This window comes from Euprymna scolopes, chromosome 30 (assembly GCF_053919585.1).
Source record: "Euprymna scolopes isolate OS-2025 chromosome 30, ASM5391958v1, whole genome shotgun sequence".
NCBI classification, from domain to species: domain Eukaryota; kingdom Metazoa; phylum Mollusca; class Cephalopoda; order Sepiida; family Sepiolidae; genus Euprymna; species Euprymna scolopes.
In genome coordinates, this window is record NC_136511.1 from 47838958 (window position 1) to 47862397 (window position 23440).

Genomic DNA, 23440 nt, shown 5'->3' on the forward strand with positions numbered 1-23440 from the left:
ATATTAAGTGAAGTGTTTTTCGTGAAAGTAAGGCAAGGGATGGGGGAACCATAGGTTGGAGTTCAGACGAGCACTTACCATGAATATAACGATAAAATAAAGAGAGGTAACCCTTTACTTTTCCATGTATAAGCTTAACCATATTAATTTTCATGCTCGCATGTTTCTGTTGTAATGTGAAATCTTTATATAATATCTTTGGGATTTTAGAAACAAACAGAATTTAGTTAACAATAAACCTGAAATAAGTACTGACCTTGTTATGTGACGTCAACTAATAAATAAAGTATTTTCATATATTGGAGAATATGTTATATAGGGGTTTCATTGAGAGAGTCTTAGGAAGAGATGAAGCTTAGAAAGAGTCTTATTACAGTGAGGGATGTTGTAAGACTCAGAGAGAGAGAAGTTGTATAAGTTGTTGTACGAGACTTAGAGAGATATTGTTCATGTTAGGAGAGATTCTTATATATTAAAATGTTCATTCCTTAATTGTGTTTATGGAAGCAGAAGGGGAAGAAGCTCTTAGAGTGAAGGGATAGTGTTCAGACAGTTCGGACATTGTGTCGACATGATGGTGTTGAGACGTGTATGTAAAGACATATAACACAAATATATAATACAATTCCACTTTACCTTTTTGTAAGAATCATAAGACACAAGACGAGCTTTACAAAAAACACTTGATGATTTATTCTTCACACGGCCGTGTTCCATCACCAAGAATTCAAAGTCTCACATTCTTTTCTTGAAGTGACGTCTCGCTCCTAGACTCCTGACTGTCTCTCTCCGAGTTTCTTCACTGACTAACTAACTCTAAAGTTTTTTCTCTATCCCTAGAACTTTCTATTTTCCGTGACGTCATACACATGTTAAAACATGTGCCTTCTTTCACGTGTCCTGGACATACGTGTCCAAAACTTTTCCTATTTCTACAAAAGGAATTTTAACCTATATTCAATATGTTAAAAACATTATCTTATAAGCTGCATTCTTTCAATTTAAAATTTCATAACAAACTTGATGGTTAACATTCTTTCCTTGAAATATTTATCTATATTCTAAACAAATGTTTGTTTTACATTTTTAAATTCTCACACGTAATCTATTTCTAAACTAGATTACGAGGTTCGAATTTCGCCCATGCTATTTCATTTTCATTTTAAACTAAATTCTCCATTTTTACACTTACATGAAAAGGGGACAGCCCTTATCATGTAACAAATAGGCAAATTGAATTGAGAATTTTTGTCTGAGAGTTCGAGTTGCCAGTCGGTGAAGCAGAGAGATGTCATACCCAAAGAGAAACAGCGTGCACTTCGAGAGTAAACCATGAGAATACATGCTATGTGTGAAAAATAATTAGGTTTTCACGAGTTTTCAGAGGAGAAATGGTTTTCAGGAGCACGCTTGTGTAAACACAGCTGGAAGTTTAGGGAATAAGAAAAAAGAAAAAAAAATCGGAGGCATATATTTGTATAAAAATGTTAAAAAAAAATCACACTGCTGCATGTTGTATGCCGCTTAGTTAATTGGGAAACAAAGTGTTGAAAACGAAATGCGTCTTATTTGCTATGCTTTTTTTTTCCAAACCACTGAACAAAACAGCGGTTACGGGAGGCAGAGAGAGGTCGTTAATGATTGCTGAATCATACCTTATATGGACACGCTTAAAACCACACGTTTGCACGGGTGTCATTCCGGGTAAAATTACGGCGTCATTTCCTCCCCCTCTCTGTTTAGACGATATAACGTTAAACCCTTTTCTAGTACACAGAAGGTGGAAGTGCAATCTGAGCAAACCAAGCTAACCCTGACTGGAGTTTTATAAATTATGTACGACAAATAAAGGCACAACAAATGTACGACAAAACGCGACAACTGTTCTTGCTAATTCTCTATTCGTGTGAAACTTTTATTTAATATACGGGGGAAGGAATTATGCTCTCAATCCGTTTGCCATGACCGAATAGAAGTTATTCTGAATAGTGTTCTTAGTATCGCTCGCACTAAAGATTGAAACTGCAACCTCCGAAATAGTTTAACTTCGAACTGAAAATAACATAACACTTTATCCGTTACACCAATTCTAGTATAAATTTTTCCATAATTTTTTTTTTTTTAGGTGTACGATCTTACTTATCAGTGTGGATACTTATATATATATATATATATATATATATATATATATATATATATATATATATATATATGTGTGTGTGTGTGTGTGCGTGTGTGTGTGTCTGTGTCTGTGTGTGCGTGTGTCTCTATGTCTGTGTGCGCATATAAAATAATTAATAAAATAATTTTTACTACAGACACAAGTATTTCATGCTTACGCAATCATCAGTGTAAAGTAACAATACCTGCCGGCCACGAGATTCGAACCAAGCGACGAAGTCACTTTTTGCCGGGCCTCTAACTCAGGGCCACCAAACAATTGCCACAGAGATGAAGTGAATTTAGAACTATTAAATGCCGAATTCAAGTGATTATATTAGAAAATATAGATTGTTCAGACGAGACGCTAGTTAGTTACCTTAGCTATAATTCCGCAGACTATGCCAATGCATAAAGAGACTTGATAATTATAATTAAATATTTATCATTCATTTTTACCTTTTTTTTAAAAAGAAGTCACCACTTATCAATGCCTAGAGGCCACTCGAGGATGAGGGTTAATGAGTATACGAAAGTCAATTAAAAAATATCGTAATAATCCTAAGTAGTGAACTACTGGATTACTTAAACAGACGGCACACTAAGAACATTTAAACGTTAGACATGAAGACCACCATGTTTTAGACAGTTGGAAAGCAAGACAACGGAACAGAGTTCTACATGCGTGCAGTTCTAAGAAAGAAGCTTTGTTCATGTAATCTACGTTTATGTTTAGGCACAGATAAAGAGCAGGGGAAATTATTAATAGTGACTTCAGATAGATGAATGTTTTTCGTGAAAGTCAGGCAAGGGGGGACCATACTTTGGAGTTCAGACGAGCACTTGCCATTAAAATAACGATAAAACAAAGACAGGTAGTCCTTTACTTTTTCATCTTTTACAAGTAGTCCTTTACTTTTCCATGTATAAGCTTAAACATATTAATTTTCATGCTCGCATTTTTCTGTTGTGAAATCTTTATATAATATCTTTGGGATTTTAGAAACAAACAGAATTTAGTTAACAATAAACCTGAAATAAGTACTGACCTTGTTATGTGACGTCAACTAATAAATAAAGGATTTTCATTTAATTGGAGAACAGGCAAATTGAATTGAGAATTTTTGTCTGAGAGTTCGAGTTGCCAGTCGTTGAAGCAGAGAGGTGTCATAACCAAAGAGAAACAGTGAGCACCCTGAGAGTAAACCATGAGAATACATACTATGTGTGAAAAATAATTAGGTTTTCACGAGTTTTAAGATGAGAAATGGTTTCTAGGAACACGATGTGTTAAAACTTAGAACTATTAAACGCCGAATTCAAGCGATTATATTAGAAAATATAGTGTTCATACGAGCGGACGTCGTAAACATTGCATAGACGCTAGTTACCTTAGTTATAATTCCGCAGTATGCCTATGTTTAAATATTTATCAGTCACTTTTACCTTTTTTTACAACAACTTATCAAGTCATTGAGGCTACTCGAGGATAATGGTTAAGGAGTATACGAAAGTCAATTAAAAGATATCGTAATAATCGTAAGTAGTGAAAATTTGTTACACTGGATTACTTAAACGGACGGCATACTAAGAACTTGTAAACGTTAGACATGAAGACCACCATGTTGTAGTCAGTTGGAAAGCAAGACAACGGAACAGAGTTCTACATGCGTGCAGTTCTAAGAAAGAAGTTTTGTTCATGTAATCGACGTTTATGTTTAGGCACGGTAAAGAATAGGGGAAATTATTAAAAGTGACTTCAGATAGATGAATGTTTTTCGTGAAAGTCAGGAAAGGGGGGGCATACGTTGGAGTTCAGACGAGCACTTGGCATGAAAATAACAATAAAGCAGAGACAGAATCTCAACGTTGCTTCTGTGAGAAAGATGTTGCAGGGAAGAGAAAAGGGCGTCACCCACTAGGCTACGAAGTCTTTTTTGAACTCTGTCAATGCAGGATAAAGTTCTTCTAGCAGCTCCTGCCTAGATACAACAGTATTCCATTCTTGGGCGTACTTGGCTCTTATACAGGTAGAGGTTTGCATCAGCATTGAGATATTTACTGAAGCGATAGAATGATCTGACCATTTTTCCAGCATCCTTGGAAACAGATTTGATATACTTGTTCCATCTCAGATCAGGGTTAAAGGTCAAAATCAGAAGCCTAGCAAAACATGGAGCCTTCCCAAAAGGAGAGCCATTCATTTCTATTGATGTCAGACGAGGATCAGAGTTTTGATGATGTAAAGATAGAAGCTTGATTTTAGATGCATTTAAATTAACCAGCCACCGCTTTCCTCATTGCACCACGTGATAAAGATCAGAGGTGAGCGAGTCAGAGAGAACGTTTACGGCATTTGATATGTTGCCATAGATGGTAGTGTTGTTAGCATTCATGTCTTAGGATGTGATTTGGGAGATCATTGATGTAGATCAGGAAGAGAGTTGTGCCTATGATGGACCCCTAAGGGACTCTCGCATTAATACTAAGAGCTTCTGATTTCTGCCCATCAACCATTAATCTTATGAACCTATCAGAGAGAAATGATTTAATAACTGAAAATACATTTCCAGCTATACCATAGCAGAAGATTTTGTTGAGTAGACATTTATGGCACACTCTATCAAAGGCCTTTGATATGTCAAAAGCAATTACCATAGAAACGAAAGTCTCCGTCGAGAGATTCGCTAATCCTATGAGATACAACTGGTAGCACATTTGCTGTTGATCTAGCAGAACTAAAACCATATTGCATGTCACTGAGCAGATTATTTTTGCTGGGGTAGTTGACTACTTCTCTATTTAACATATATTCCAGCAACTTAATCATGGTGCACACGGGACTGATTGGTCTGTATTGAAAGGGGGATGACCGATCACCTGAATTACGGGATGCACTAATGAGGTTTTCCGGGACGTTTAGAAGCATTTCTCTTTCAGAGAACTCTTAAACGGCTTTGTAAGTATGGGAGCTAGGTTTGGTTGAAGCTTTTTGAGTACTATATAAGGAATGCCGTCAGGGTCAATTGTTTTACTGGAATCGGGGTTTTTATTAGCTTGACAATGCGTCGCATAGCGTGTTTGCAGACAAAGGCGGCCTTGATCGCATAGGGTAGAATTACCTGCATAGTTCTTGGCAAAAAAAGAAAAGAAAAAAAACATCATGAAAGTTGCGATCTCTCTAAAAAAGAAAGATAAAAATGGAGAAGTCGTATTTCAACCATTTTGAAAAATCGTTCGAATATTAGCATAACTCACATCGACAGCTGAATATATAGACAATCTAAATTTGAAATTATTAAAGTGGGGGTATTTTATCAGAGGAGTAGGTTGTGTTAATGAGTAGGTGGGGGCGAGTTAAACTTAATATCGAGTTTCATTAAGCGTGTCTGATGATAAGCTAATTTTTGCGTGTCGAAAAAAGGGGTTGCAAGCGTATATATTTATCAACTAGTCAGAGGAAGTATTTTCATGTATTTAAAAAAGAGCTCCTTCAGTCTTTGACAGACTATTGGTACCCACGATTAGGTGCCTGCGCGTGATTTTTTTTTTTTTTGTGGCAGAAGGTGCGCAATACCCAGGCACAGCTCTACTGAGTCGACATTGTTAAATACGAGTTACAAGTAAAGTGTCTATGCAGGACAACTGGAAACAAATGCCGAGATAAACGGAGAGCACATACAGCGCCTGGAATTACGAAATGGTCACCAATCTGGTACTAACCAGACTCAACAGTGATCTGGAGAGCACCGGTGTGTCAACGCGATTATGCCATATATATATATATATATATATATATATATATATATATATATATATATACGAGATAATCGTGTTAACACACCGGTTCTCACCGAAATTACGCAACGTTGAGTCTGGTTAGTACAACATGGCAAGAAGGAAAAATAAAAAAAATAAAGTACAACATACTGAGGATGGAGTTTGACTTCGAAATATATTTAAATTATAAATTTGGAGCATAAAAAATAATCGTTTATTTTCCTAATATGAAGTTGTGATTCGGCTTTCAAGCGCACTTGATGCGTATTCTACATCTTAAAATTAAATCAACGCTTCCACAACGGAACTCACGCCCTGGACGTTAATCTCGTGTAGCCAACGCACGTTCTGGCATTTAAAAATGAAGCAGTTGAGAGACAACGCGCGTATCTTTACAAACTGACCCTTCTTTCTCCAACTTGACACCATAGAAAGAAAGAAAAAAGAAAATAAAGAATAAAAAAGTAAAACATACTGAGGATGGAGTTTGACTTCGAAATGTATTTAAATTATAAATTTCAAGCAAGTAAAATATTTATTTATTTTCCCAATATGGCGTTGTGATTTGGCTTTCAAGCGCACCTGGTGCGTATATATATATATATATATATATATATATATATATATATATATATATATATATATATATATATATATACTAGCAAAAGTATCCGTCGTTGACTGGGTTCAAAAACAGCCTACGAAAAATGGACTCTGATTTATGAAAGTATGATAGGTTATGAAAAGGAAGGGTTGTAAAGAGATAGCTTCGAATTTAGGGGTATCAAAACTAAAGCAAAATATGATGAAAGTAAAAATAAAATAGATAAACCCCATAATTTATCATACCATACCTGTTCACACTGAAACACTTATCACAATATTTTGTGGATCTATATTAAAAAACCTTGTTAAACTTTGTGATATATTTCCATTCTATGAAGGTCAGGCGCGAACAAACACCCCAGAATTTTATTATACCATATTTCTTCAAACTGAAGCATAATTATCAAAGTATACTTACGCAGATAGATATGAAAAGTCTTTATTAAAGTTTGTGCCTATTTCCATTCTATGGAGGCCAGGCGCGAACGCAGACCCCACAATGTTATTATACCATCTCTATTTAAGTTAAAACATACTTATCAAAGTATTATTATGTACATAAATAAAAAAAAAAAACACTTGTAAACGTTTTTTTTTTTTAATTTTTAAATTTTATTATTTCCATACTTTGTGGACCAGGTGCGTACGCACACCTCTCAATTTTAATGAATCATCATTATGTCAGATAAACATACCCATTCCTGTGTCTTGATACATCTTCTATCAGTATATGTGATCAGTTTTCTATAATAGCCAACCATATAGGAGCCGATTCGTGACCAGACACACACAGACGTTCAGCTTTATATATATATATATATATATATATATATATATATATATATATATATATATATATATATTTTGTGTACAGAAAGTTGTTAGTTGAGACAGGTCATTGGTACCGTCGGTTTCAAGCCCGATAATAAGGCCCGTTTAAGGTATCCTTATCGAGCTCTCTTCAGCCAATATTCGTCTATCTTATAACCGGAAGTGTGAAGTATATATACCTCGCGAGTCCACGTTCAAATCTCGTTTTGTTTAATCCCCCCCCCCTTTTAAACAAACGAGATTTGAACGTGGACTCGCGAGGTATATATACTTCACACTTCCGGTTATAAGATAGACGAATATTGGCTGAAGAGAGCTCGATAAGGATACCTTAAACGGGCCTTATTATCGGGCTTGAAACCGACGGTACCAATGACCTGTCTCAACTAACAACTTTCTGTACACAAAATATAAGTACGCTCTTAAAATTTGGATTTTCCTTTTAATTGAGCACTCTGCTGGAATTCTTTTTCCAAAAAAACTAATCATATATATATATATATATATATATATATATATATATATATATATATATATATATATATACGTTTTATTTTTTATTACCGTATCTTTCTGTTAAGTTACATTATTTTTTCAGCTACTCGGCCGTTTTTGTGGCCGTCTGTAGCTTCCTCAGACTCAGACAGTTACAGAAAGTCTTAGGAAGCTACAGACGGCCAAAAAACGGCCGAGTAGCTGAAACAATAATGTAACTTAACAGAAAGATACGGTAAAAAAATAAAACGCATATTTGTTCTACAACAGTATTGAGCACCTTCTTCAGTTTTTATTAATTACCATCTCCACTAAATATATATATATATATATGTATATGTATGTGTGTGTGTGTGTGTGTGTGTGTGTGTGTAGCAAATTGGTATTCGTCAAATGTTATTGTCTTGCTAGCTTTGTATTGTTGAGAGCTTAAGGCAGTTATAACACAAATAGAGAAGTTCGCTTGAGGTAATTTTTAAACCATCTGAAGAAATGTGCTGATATTTTTTTCCTTTTCACAAGTTATTAAATCTCTCTAGCATCTTGCTAATATGTTTTGTCTGATTTCGATTTCATTTCAGCCCCCCCCCCCGAATCCCGCCGTAAGCAACACGATTTACCAACCTAAGAAATTCGCTGTTAACAATAAACAAAACAATATTCTGTTTGCACTTAGTTACACAATTTTTTTTTTTTTGCATCTATTTTCAAAATCTTTTGAATCTGGATTTTTTGAATCGACTGTTTTTTTCTTTTTGTTTTGCAGCGTCGTTAGTATTTTTTTTTGTTTATGTTCATCTTACTTGTTCTGAAATATAAAGAGATACAATAATAATATCTACAGTAATCCTCTACAATTAAATAAACACTTGAATCCTGTATTTTATAAAATATATCTGAAATACATGAGCATAACATGTATTTGTTGAGTTATAAAGTCACATCTATTTTTATCGAATCTTCAATACATTTTTGATTATAGACACAATTAGTGTTCACTTAAAACAATATTTCTGTAAAATTTACAAAAACAATATTTCTGTAATATTTATACGCAATATCTTTACACCAAGTTTTCATATTGGATAAATGGGTCAATTAAAACTTTAAAAATGAATTATAATTAAACATATATTATAAAGATGGACTGCTACCATGCGAGAAAATTATTCAACCCATAGAATATCCGATACCTCTACAAAGTCACAATTCGCCCATGTAAAAGGCGGTCGGCTGGAAAATAAAAGGCGGTCGGCTGGCCTTGTGCTATATCGGTCGCTCGATCTCTAGAAGTTCTGCTTGTATTTGGCTTTATAAAGTTCGAAATTTCCTTTATTCTCGTGGCGAAAATCGGTGATTCAGAGGAAGCATCACTTGCTAATGGAGTCAAAGGTGGCTTCGTAGGCGGGATTCGTATCATTCAACCAGCAGCAATCATCACTCCCTGCCTGGTGATTACGAAAGCATGAAAGAGTAGTGTCTCTAATTGTAGAAAATACTTATCTTTAATTTATATATATATATATATATATATATATATAGTAAGTTACAAAATATATATGGCGATTAAGCTACACTGAATATTCCGCGTTTCATCCACTCTAGGACTCTTCAGTCTTATGCGCATAAGCCTGAAGAGTCCTAGAGTGGATGAAACGCGGAATATTCAGTGTAACTTAATCGCCATATATATTTTATAACTTACTAACTAGCTCTACCTACGTATTGAGCACTTTTGAAGTAAATACTTAAACTTTACGCATAAATTTATACTTTCGTATATTAATTTTATGTGAGTAAATTAAGTAGTTATATATATATATATATATATATATATATATATATATATATATATATATATATATATATATATATTTCATAGGGAGGAACAAAACAAAATCAATGAATTTTACGATCGTTTCGGAAACGATGTTTTTTATTGAGATAGACACTAAGTCATGGACAATAATTTTAACATATAGTTTTTTTTAAACAAAGTCTCCTCATCAGCAAATATATTGGGTGTTAAAGACACCAAAAATAAACCTAGCATTTTTTAAAGTAAGTCAGACGTAGCTTGAAAATATTTAAATATAAAGGAAAATAATTACTTTTTTGATGTTGAAAAACAAAGTAAGATAAATTGAGAATAAAAATTAGAATAAAATCATAAAATTAAATTGGTTTTAAATGTAAGATTAAAATAAGATGTTTTAAAGAAAATTTAACAACGATATGTATACCTTATAATGATTCTGCTTTTAAAAATTCGTAAGTATCATCGTCAAGGCATTCATTTGGATAGTAAGTGTAGCTTATGAATGCTTAAAAATGTTGGAATGTACACACTTTCAAAGGGAACGCCAGTGGAATAATCTCATCAGTTTGAATTCGTTAGTAACGCCGAATTTTAAATTTAATAAGATATTTCAAAAACAAAGGGAGATAATCATATTCGGCTAGAAAAATAAATAACTTAATTGATAAAAGGAAGATAACCATTAATTATTAATGTTGCTTTTTAAAAAAAATAATAAGTGAATCTTATTGGTAGTAATTCAATAAAAAAATAATATTTTAATAGCAATTATAATATTTATGTATGGAACTTAATAAAAATAGTAACATATAAGAAGTAAAGTTAAATAGATATTTAAATAAAATAGAAAATAATGGTAAAAATATCAGATAAACTAATAATAATAATAATAATAATAATAATAATAATAATAATAATAATAATCCAAGCTATAATAATAAAGTTATTAATTTGCAAATTATAAATTTTAAGATAGATTATTAATAAGAAAATTTTAATGACTTATGGTGGTTTATATTTGTCAAATCTAAACCAACGTTTATGAATGCATCCAGAGAAAATTTCGTCTTTTAGATTTAGGAGAATGGTTTTGTTTCTATTATCACCATTAAAATCTTCAGGGCTTAATATCTTCAAAGTGAACTTTGTAGATATGAAGCCCTTAAGATTTTAAAACATAAAAACTATATGTTAAAATTATTGTTTATCTCAATAAAAACATAGTTTCCGAAACGATCGTACAATTTATTGATTTTGTTTTGTTCCTCCTTATGAAACCGATTTTTAATTTTTAATTTTAATTATAAATTATCAATTATCTTACTAAATATTAGAATAGCTTCAGAATATATACGCTTATTGAGCTTATTATATATCTACATTACAAGGAGCATTTCACACACATACATTCAGCTTTGTGTTATATATATATATTCGCAAACGAGGATTCTATGAAGGGGCTTGTCCACATCGACTGCAGGCACGCTTGTGCGGCTGCAATCAAAGTCGCGTCAGGTGTGGTTGCTGAGGCTTCCCGAATCTTCCTTCTGCAGCGGTTCTCCGGCAGATTCTCAAAGGGGCCACAGCCTGGTGGGCAGTACGTCACCAGGTATCACGGTCAGCAGCAAGAGCAGACCACTGGAAGTGGTCACTGTGACAGTCACCGAGGGACTTTTTTCAGAAAGTCTTTATATCTTTTCTTCGGTGCCCGGCCAGTAGAGAGTTCGCTGTATAGTACTATCTTGGGCAGGCGATGAGCCTCCATTTTGGAGACGTGCCCGACCCAGTGTAGCTGTGACTTTAGCAGCATGGTCTCAATGCTGATGATTTCCGCCCGCTCGATGACCTCAACATTGGTGACATAGTCACTCCAGTGGACGTTGAGAATAGTGCGAAGACAGCGCCGATGATTTATATATATATACACACATATGCATACACACACACACATGATAATAATCCAACTGTCTAACTGATGAGCCCAAATGAGGGCGAAACTCGAGTCTTGGACTTCCGGTTCTTTGACTGTCATGGCTCTTGTGGGCTGCGACGTTGTTTGGCTGTGGAATTTATTATATACAATCTCTCACATTCTGAAAATCCTATCATAAGTTGCTCGCTTGGTTAGCATGGCTGGATGGCATCGTCCTTTCAAGTTAAAACTCCTACTTGTGAGACATCGGCTTGGGGTTATTAGGTGGTTGGATGACCACGTCCCTTGTTGAGACGAAGTAGGTTCATTTCACAGTCGGATTTCGGCGCGGTTTGCTTGATCTGTGTTGGTTAATAGAAATTCTTGTGTGCAGGGCGTTTGCTCAGTTGGTAGAGTGCTTGCCTTGCATGCAAGAGGCTCGGGTTTCGAATCCTGAGTTCGGATGTGTCTTACTGATGAGCCCAAATGAGGGCGAAACTCGAGTCTTGGACTTCCGGTTCTTTGACTGTCATGGCTGTTGTGGGCTGCGACGTTGTTTGGCTGTGGAATTTATTATATACAATCTCTCACATTCCGAAAATCATATATATTAAACATACATTTTTCCCATATATATTTTTTTACCCTCGCTAATAATTTATGGTCTTATGACCACGTTTTTAAACAATGTTTTCTCCCCCGTTGTCAACGTTAATACTGAAAAGTGTTGGCTGAAAGACATCTAGATAGAGTTTTTTTTTCTGCTCACCCCTTATTTATCCACTTTTATTTAATTTTTTTTTTAAATATATAATAAAGCTTATGAGAAATATATTTTAGAAATGTATTTTAGTTTTCTTTTCTTTGTGGGATTTTCTTTTAATTTCATTTTAATAGTTTATGTTTAAACTATAAAAAACTCGACAGTTACTAATGGCACTAGGCCCGGTGTTATGAGAAAACTCGTAAAATGTAAATGGACTGAAATAACTTACCTCGCACTCCCGATTCATCTTGGTCACATTTCCCACCTTTTCCGTGGGGCACGACGACCAAGGTAAAGGGGTTTGGAAACTCTCCACCATATAATACATGCACCAAGCCATGATGGTGTTGTAGTAGAGAGCGACATTAAATGATACGACGGCTGCTGCAATGCCCACTCCCCCGAGGTAGGGCGACACTTGGTTCCAGGATCCCATGGCACCTTTACGTAATCTCTGGCCGATGGCCAATTCTAGGTAAAAGATCGGTATTCCTTCGACTAATAACATCACGGCGTAAGGTATCAGAAAGGCACCTATAAAGAGAAAAAAAATACGTGGTTAAGGTTGATAGATCGATATATAGACATGCACTGCTGTAGATAGATATATAGGTACGAACTGATAGAAGGATAGATAGATTTGAACTACTAGTAAACAGATAATAGATGAACTGATGGATATATATATATACACACAGTTTTGGTTTCGGTTTCGATTATTATATAAAAGTCACTGTGTGTATGTGCGTGAGTTCATTCCTCATAGGTTCCGAAACGGCTGAGCTCATATATGGACAGGCTATTTCCCTAGATGAGTTTGCAATTACAGGATACTCTAACTTAACTTCTAAATCTGACCCCCAAGATCGCCATGGGCATGGAATATGTGCCTATATTAAAGATAGCTTTCCATGTGGGAGGGACATCTCCAGGGAAGATCCTAACTTACCCTATATGTGCTTCCGGGTTGCTTTAGCTCACACTACTGCATTTATATTTACTCTCTATCGCCCCCACAACAGCGGAGTTACTATCTTTCAAAGCATATCTGAGAAAATTGACCAAGTCCTTTCTACTTATCCTTCAGCTAACATTCACGTATGTGGAGACTTCAATGTTCACAACGTCGAATGGTTGACCCACTCAAACAAGACCGATGATGAGGGGAGGTTCTGTCATGATTTCTCCATTGCCTATGACCTCACTCAGATTGTTCAGGAACCTACCCGTGTGCCCGATAATGACGGCCAGTATGCGAGCCTACTAGACCTTTTTCTCACAACTTGCCCTGAACTATGTTCAGTTTCTGTTCTGTCGCCTCTTGGATCTTCCGACCACTCTGTTGTATCAATTAAGATAAAAATGAAATGTAATAAGTCCCCAGACGTACCACTTCATCGTACAGTATATCGATACACTAAGGCTGACTGGGATAGCTTCCGTACATTTATATCTGATCTACCTCTGCATTCCATGTTTAAAAAGGATGTGTCCTCTATAGTATTAGACCTAACTGAATGGTTAATTGTAGGTATTGACCATTTCATACCCTCTAAAAAGTTTCAGCAAAAACCTAACAGCCAGCCATGGTTCTCTCCAGAATGTGCTGCTGCCATTGCGCACAGAAATCACTTTTTCCACTGCTTCAAACGTAATAGATGTATGGAAACTAAAGCCGTTTTCAGGACTGCCAGCAACCATTGTAAGAAAGTAATAAGGAACGCAAGAGAGTTGTATGCTCAATCTGTTAAGTCCAAAGTAGCTGAGCAGCGGCTTGGTTCCCACCAGTTTTGGCAAATAGCAAACAGAATCCTGAACAGAAGCGTGTGCTCCATCCCAACTATTATCAATGGACCTGAGGTAATCTCGTCAGCATCAGACAAAGCCAAACTCTTTGTCAAGAACTTTGCAGCTAATTCTACCCTTTGCGACCAAGACCGCCAACCCCCAATATTTCCTCCTGTATCAGAAAACACGCTATGTGATATACGTATATCTGTACGTGATGTTGCCAAGCTAAACAAAAACCTTGATTCCAGTAAAGCAACTGGCCCTGATGGTATTCCAATTATAGTACTCAAAAAACTTCAACCTGAACTAGCGCCCATACTTACAAAACTGTTTAAACGTTGTCTTAAGGAGAATAGTTTCCCATCTCCCTGGAAAATCTCATCAGTATGCCCTGTATTTAAGAATTCAGGTGATCGCTCATCCCCCTCTCAGTACAGGCCAATAAGTCTCCTGTGCGTCATGAGTAAGTTGCTAGAATCTGTGTTAAATACAGAAGTAATCAAACATCTCAACAAAAATAACCTTCTTAGTGACACTCAATATGGTTTCCGTTCTGCTAGATCTACAGCAGATGTCCTTACAGTTATATCGCATAGGATTAGCAAATCTCTCGACGGTGGCAATCTTTCTAGGGCAATTGCTCTTGACATATCTAAAGCCTTTGATAGGGTATGGCATAAAGGTTTACTTCATAAGATCGCTAGCTATGGTATAGCTGGAAAAGTCTTCTCAATTATTAAATCATTTCTTTCTGATAGGTTCATAAGAGTAGTAGTTGAGGGGCAAAAATCAGAAGCTCTCAGTATTAATGCCGGTGTCCGTCAGGGATCCATCCTGGGCCCAACTCTTTTCCTGATCTACATTAATGATCTTCCAAATCATATCCTTACATCATTTGTAGACATTTATGCTGACGACACTACCATTTATGGTACCACATCTAAAACAGTAAACGAGCAAGTACTCTCCAATTCTCTCTCCTCTGATCTTGAGCATGTAGTACAATGGGGAAAGGAGTGGCTGGTTACTTTTAATGCATCTAAAACCAAGCTTCTCTCTTTACATCATCAACATTTTAATCCACATTTGTCATCAATTGAAATGAATGGCTCTCGTCTTCAGGAGGCCTCAAGTTTTGACAAGCTTCTGGGCTTGACCATTACTCCTGATCTTAAATGGAACACGTATATCAAATCTGTTGCCAAGGCCGCTGGAAAAATGGTGGGATCTTTCTATCGATCCAGTAGATATCTCACTGCTGATGCTATTCTCTATCTATATAAGAGCCAGGTACGTCCAAGGATGGAATACTGTTGCCACATCTGGGCAGGAGCTGCTAGAAAGGACTTGTCCTGCCTTGATAGAGTTCAAAATAGACTTCGTAGCCTCGTAGGAGATGTCCTTTTCTCCTCCTTACAACCTCTATCTCACAGAAGAGATGTTGCGAGTTTGTCTCTGATGTATCGTTATTTTCATGGAAAGTGTTCAACTGAGCTTCAATCTATGGTCCCCCCTCGCCAAACTTTCACAAGAAACACTCGTCTAGCTGTAAACACTATCAATAATTTCCCCCACTCTTTATCTGTGCCTAAACCTAAACATAGATTCCATGAACAAAGCTTCTTTCTTAGAACTGCACGCCTGTGGAATTGTCTTCCGTTTTCCTGCTTTCCGGCTGACTACAATATGGTTGTGTTCAAGTCTAAGGTAAATAAGTTCTTGATGAGCCGTTCCATATAAGTTATTAAATTTACCAAATTTTCATTACTAATGATTACTATATTGACCAACTTCTACTGTACACTCTTTAACCCTTATCCTTGAGTGGCCTCTGGGCCTTGATAATGTGGTGATGCCTTTGTAAAAAAAAAAATATATATATATATAAATTCACTGCCAGTTAATAGATAAATTGATGGATATGCCTTGCTAGTAATAAGACAAATAGATAAACATATACTACTAGAAGATAGATATATAAATAAATAGATAGATAGGCACTGCTCATAATAATCTATATATTAATATGATAGCGTGTGTGTAAGTTTCTGTGTCACGCTTACATCCGGGTCGTTTAATTGTTATGTATTTCCATTTCTTGTCATAAATAATTTGATCAAGAATTCTTCACAAGTTTTGGTTTCGGTTTCGATTATTATATAAAAGTCACTGTGTGTATGTGCGTGAGTTCATTCCTCATAGGTTCCGAAACGGCTGAGCTCATCCTTTTCATTTCACACAAAGTTAATTTATATTTCTGGCAGTGTTCTTAGACATCTTTCGTACAGAAATTCATCCGATAAGTATCGAAAATCCCAAAAAGTCCGATATAAAAATTAGTGTCTTTCACTTATAGTTTAAAAAAAAAACTATAGGGGGATATTTTACGTTACACTGATGTAACCTTTGCCGGTGTAAAGTAAAATATTCCCCTCTATAATTCTTCTTTTTTTTTATCTATAAGAGGAGAAAGACTATTTTTAAGATCGTCAAGTCCAAATATTCTCTGAAGCTGTGGTAAGAAATATGTCCAGACGTGAGACGTGATATTTATAAAGAAACAAACGGAATTTGATGAACGACATTATCATTATTATTTTTATTTAGTTATTTTTGCGAAGTAGCCGACCGGGCAAATTATTTCTCGTAATATATAACAATCAATAGAGGGTTGATTCTATAATAATACATACGCAATCTTTATAAATTAAATATTATATTTAAGCGTATTGTACGACCGGACAACGCAGATCGTCCAGCTAGTTAGGCATATAGACATTTATTATTAGTCGATAGATAGATGTACACCCATTCCGAGTAAACAGATAGATAACTACATAGATAGATATGTACTGTTTATAGATGGATAGATAACACCCGTCTAGCTGAATCCACTGTGAAAAATTTCCCCCACTCTATATCTGTGCCTAAATCAAAACGCAGATTCCATGAACAAAGCTTCTTTCTTAGAACTGCACGCCTGTGGAACTCTGTTCCGTCTGCCTGCTTCCCTCCGGACTACAACTTGGTTGTCTTCAAGTCCAATGTTAACAAATTCCTAATGAACCGCCCCCTTAAGTAAACATATCAGCAAATCTCCTCACTAACGTAATGTACTTGCAATAACCCTTATCCCTGAGTGGCTTCCGGGCCTTGATAAGTGGTGATCACTGTGTAAAAAAAATAAAAAAAAGATTGGTATATATAGAGAAATATAATTAGACACACATAGCAATCCATACTCCTTTGAATTTGTTTTTATTTTATGTATGATATTCATATTAGCAACCATTTTTCTATTTCATTTAAAAAGAAATTCAACTTTGTTATACACTAGCGAGGAGTACCCGGCGTTGCCCGGGTGTTTGGGGGGGGGGTTAAAAAAAGTAAGTATGAGGATCGAACCCGAACCGTTGAGGCAAAGTTGTGAAAAGAAAAAAGCAAAAAAAACGTGCGACGTTAATCATTGCCTCACCGCGACATGCTTAGGGAAACACGTTTGAATTTATTTAATTAGTTGGATTTAGCAGGTACTCGTTTTAATGAGTTAATGAGGTCAGTTTGACTGCGGGATTTCATTTACTGCTGAACGCTTTTTTCAGCGCCCCCAAGATCTTATAGGAAAGAGACTAACCCACATGCGGCGAGCGACAAATATTGAATATTTATCTTCCCGAAATCGAGCAAATTAAATAGACAGGCGAGCTTCGTTGTTAACTGTGAGATATTACAATCTGTATGTGATATAAAAAGTTTTAAAAAGTTGTTAAGCGACCGACCGCTTCTCTGAAAGAAGCCTTTTGTAGACACACAGAAAAAGCGAACACACATACATACATACGTTTTCGCTTTTATATTTATAGATGGGTGGTAGAAATGCATTCACTAGCAAACAATCTCGCTAATTCGCATATACTTTTAAACATTTTAATTAATTCCCTATTAGGTTTTTCGGTTTTCTTATAAGATGATTATCTTTAGTTAACTATTACATCTAATCATATGCATGCAGATAGTCTACAAGATTTATACTACCACAATGTTTGCGTAAAAAGGTTATAGTAAACACAAGCCTTTTTCTATATATATCCATGTATGCGTATATATATTTGTTTGAAAAAATTACCTACCAAACTCCTCTGACAGTTTTTAGTGTACACACATGAAGCTTAATATATAGGGTATTCCAACCAATGCGAAAGTTTTTATTTGGATTTTAGCAGGGAAAAATCAGTGCAAAAGTGTGAAAATAAAAAAAATGGAATTTTCCAGGTGAAGGTCGAACGAGAGCATTACGAATATGCATGCATAATGCAACACCTATTAGTTCATGTTTTAATTTTAAGCCTTGCATCAAACATTTCTTCATTGATCAGGCATTAACGTCAAAGGAAAAAGTAAATCGTAAGCTAAACGTTTTGATTTCGATCTCGATAGTGGGTCATTTTTATTTATTTTTTACTTTTTAAGTCATTACTATATATTGAGTCCAATATAATATAATATAATAATAAATACAAAATCTGCATTAATTAAAATATCATATTTAAGCGTATTTTACTACTGGGCAATGACAGGCGGCCTGCTAGTAAGTAGATATATTGATCGATAGATGGACATGTACTGCTAGTAAGTAGATAGATAAACGTGCGCTGGAAGTAAATAGATAGTTGGATAGAATGATAGATAATACACTGTATATATATATATATATATATATATATATATATATATATAGAGAGAGAGAGAGAGAGAGAGAGAGAGAGAAAGAGAGAGATAGATATATAGATAGATAGATATCCAACACTAGTAGATAGATAGATAAAGAGACAGATAGATATATAGACATGCACTGTTAGCAGGTAAAGAGATAAACATGCACTTCAAGTACATATATATATATATATATATATATATATATATATATATATATATATATATATATATATATCTCATAATCACCTTGACACACCAGTTCTTGTCAGATTACTGAACTCGACACTGGTTAGTTCCAGATGAGATACAATTTTGAAATTCTAGGTGCTGTGTGTGCTCTCCGCTTATCTCGGCATTCTTTCCAGTCATACTAAACAGATAGACACACACGCACACACATATACGTATATATATATATATATATATATATATATATATATATATATATATATATATATATATATATATATATATATATATATATATATATATAAGGTTGTTTTATAAGTTCCCGCCATTTCATAAAAAAATTATTCTGAAACATGTTTTGATATTTGTCAAAATGTTATATATCATCAAAAAGCACTTATTCTGTTCTACAAGATAATAGTCATCGTTTTTTGCTCATATAATTTATTTTTCTTGTTTTTCAGAACCGTCAAATGGATTGTTCAAGTAAATAAAAAAAAATCACATTTTCGACACGTCCTCCTTTCGCCTTTAATCAAGGTCAAAAAGCGAGTAAAGTGACCAAGGATATTTGTGCCGTATATGGGGGAAACCCTTAGATAACTGTTCGAGATTGGTTTACCAGATCTAAACACTGTAATTTTAACCTGACTGACGCTCGTCGTTCCAGAAGGCCAATCAAAATAGACGATGTTCTTTTGAAAGAAGATGGTCATTATACAGTTAAACGATGACGTGCGATTTTGCGACAATTTCACGCCACATTCAGTCGATGAGATTTACATAAAATCTTGGAGTTTTGGGTTCCACACGAACTCTTTTTGCTGTTAAAATTCTTTGATTTTCTTAAAAGAACGGCGGAATCTTATGCAGCAATCTAATATATATATATATATATATATATATATATATATATATATATATATATATATATATATATACGCGCACAACATTTTGCACAAAAAATTACATACGTAGGCACTCTTACGGTGGGTGTCCATAGTCTGTAAAGACTGAAGGAGTATTTACCTTAACTTACCTCTCGTAGATAGATAAGTTTATAATTATGCACTTCTAGTAGATAGGAAGATAGGTAGAAATGCACTGCTATGTGTTAGACGTATAGCTTCACGTAAATAGATTAGATCAAAAGAAAAATAGGAAAACAGACACATAAACGTCGGTGACATGTACAAAAGTAAGTCGGTTTAGTTTTGCATTTCTTAACCTGTTTCATGTCTATAAGATACAAACTTTGTAATAAACGCCATCATTATTTTGATTGTCTGGTGATAATAATGAATATGCCGCCATTTTTAATTAAAGGCCAGCTTGCTTGGTACAATAAATTTTCTTTTGTAAGAAAGTATTTCAATCTAACTATATCTATATTATATTTATTTTGATGTACATCGTTCAAACAGGGTAGTATGCTTGAATTATGCTTCACTAGTATTCACTGTTGCTATTTATATTGATGGGTTACTTAAACTATTCATATAAAATGAGAGATATAGTTTAGTAATTTAATCTTATCTAAACTAATTATAATCTTATTTAATCGTATCTAAACTAATTATAATTTTAGGCTACATTAAAAAAAAAAAACACACGCACATCCGTAGTTGACAATTCATTGATAAATGGTGGATTTCTTTCAGACTTACCTTCTATTCACCCGGGTATGTCTTCGAATTATTTTATGATTTTCTGTTGGTTTTCCTGCTTTTCCTCACAACAAAGAGGTATATGCCGACTAATATATGAAAGGGACTTTTCCTGTGTGTGTGTGTGCATGTGTGTGTGAATGTGTGTGTGTATGTGTGTGTATGTGTGCGTGTGCGCATATGTGTGTATGTGTGTATGTGCTTGTGTGTATGTGTGTATGTGTGTGTGTCTGTATGTGTGTGTGCGTATGTGTGTGTATGTGTGTATGTGTGTGCATGTGTGTGCATGTGTATGTGTATATGTGTGTATGTGTATGTATGCGTGTGTGTGCGTATGTGTGTGTATGTGTGTTTGTATGTGTGTGTATGTTGTGTGTGTATATATGTTGTGTATGTGTATATATATATATATATAGGTGTGTGTGTATGTGTGTGTGTGAGTGTGTGTGTGTGTGAGCTATGAACTCCTAAACGACTCGGCCAATATTTTTGAATTTCACACAAATGTACGTCATGTACCTTGCAGCATTCCTAGGTTTTGTATTGGAATTTCTTCGACGGATAAATGAAAAAATATGATGAAAAGAAGGAACAGGCGATTTTGCCCAAAGTTGACGCCTTATACGGCTTAACATAAAAAAAAAGTCCCCTTTCTCTCTCTTACTTTCCCTCTATGTCCTACTCTAACCAAGTCTGTCGACCTTTTCCACAAACCCCAAAACCTCAACGTGAAATATTTCCCCCCCCCCGAAAAAAAAAGACGAATAAACCTAGAACCCCATCCTCCAAAGTAGACCCCTACTACCATGGCTCCTTCTCCAACATCAGAGGTCTACGTTCCAACCTTCCAGAGGTTGAAACCCAATTACAGGAGAAGAAACCGAACTTACTCTTTCTAAGCGAAACTGGCATATGGCCGACCACTTCCCTAGATGAGTTCATAATAAAAGGATACTCTAACTTAACATCTAAATCTGACCCCCAAGATCGTCATGGACATGGAATATGCGCCTACATTAAGGATGGCTTCTTGTGTGGTAGAGATATCTCAAGAGAAAACCGTAATTTACCTTATATGTGCTTCCGGGTTGCAGTTGCTTACACTACCGCATTCATATTTACCCTCTATCGCCCCCACAATAGCGAGGTTACAGTCTTTAAGAGTATATCTGAGAAAATTGATCTCATCCGTTCTGCTCATCCTTCGGCTAACATTCATATTTGCGGTGACTTCAATGTCCATAATGTGGAATGACTGACCGACTCAAATAAGACAGATGATGAGGGGAGGTTCTGTCATGATTTTGCCATTGCCTATGTCCTCACTCAGATTGTTCACGAATCCACCCGTGTGCCCGATACTACCGGTCAGTATGCAAGCTTTCTAGACCTTTTTCTCACAACTTGCCCTGAGCTTGTTCATGTTCCGTTCTATCTCCCCTGGGATCCTCCGATCACACAGTTGTATCAGTTAAGATAAAAATAAAATACAATAAGTCTTCAGATGTACCTCTCCACCGTACTATATATCGATACTCTATGGCTGACTGGGATAGCTTCTGTACATTCATATCTGATCTACCTCTCTGCAGTCCATGTTTAAAAAGGATGTGCTCTCTATAGTATCAGACCGGACCGAATGGCTAATTGTAGGCATAGATCGATTCATACCATAAAAAATCCTACAAAAACCTAACAGCCAGTCATGGTTCTCCCCAGAATGTACTGTTGCCATTGCGCACAGAAATCACTTTTTCCATAGCTACCAACGTAATAGATGTACTGAGACTAAAGCAGTTTTCAGGACTGCCAGGAACCACTGTAAAAGAGTAATAAAAAATGCAAGAGAGCTATATGCCCTGTCAAATCCAAAGTAGCTGAGCAGCGGCTTGGTTCCCACCAATTTTGGCAAATAACAAACAGGATCTTGAACAGAAGCGTACGTTCTATTCCAACCATCATCAATGGACCTGAGGTCATCTCATCAGCATAAGGCAAGGCCAAACTATTTGCCAAGAAGTTTGCAGCCAACTCCACCCTCTGCGACGAAGGTCATCAACTTCCCGTATTTCCTCCTACAACAGACAACACACTACCCAACATACAAATATCTGTGCGTGAGTTCGCCAAACTAATCAAGAACCTTGATTCCCGTAAAGCAACAGGCCCAGTCGGCATTCCAATTTTAGTGTTGAAAAGGCTTAGACCAGAACTTGCCCCGATACTTACAAAACTGTTTAAGCGTTGCCTTAAGTAGAAGTGCTTTCCAACACCCTGGAAAACCTCGTCAGTATGCCCTGTATTTAAGAACTCAGGTGATAAGTCATCTCCCTCTCAGTACAGACCAATAAATCTCTTGTGTTTCATGAGTAAGTTACTGGAATCCATATTAAATAAAGTAGTCAACCACCTCAGCAGAAATAACCTCCCTAGTGACATGCAATAGTGTTTCCGTTCTGCTAGATCTACAGCTGATGTGCTAACAGTTATATCCCATAGGATTAATGAATCTCTCGACAAAGGCTCCCTTTTTAGGGCAATTGTTCTTGACATATCAAAGGTCTTCGATAAGGTTTGGCATAAGGGCCTACTTCACAAGATTTCCAGCTACGGTATAACTGGAAATGTTTTCTCAATAATTAAATTATTTCTTTCTGATAGGTTCATAAGTGCAACAATCAGAGGCCCACAGTATTAATGCTACCGCC

At 35.6% G+C, this 23440-nt stretch overlaps 1 protein-coding gene across 1 annotated transcript in view; it reads right to left on the minus strand.

Moving 5' to 3' along the window:
- LOC145254795 (sodium-dependent neutral amino acid transporter B(0)AT3-like) overlaps positions 1-23440 on the minus strand; it is a 340072-nt gene that overhangs the window by 76318 nt on the left and 240314 nt on the right. Inside the window, exon 3 of the mRNA XM_080113582.1 lies at positions 12599-12903. Within this exon, the coding sequence (XP_079969708.1) occupies positions 12599-12903 (305 nt within the window). The remainder of the gene's footprint in view (positions 1-12598; positions 12904-23440) is intronic.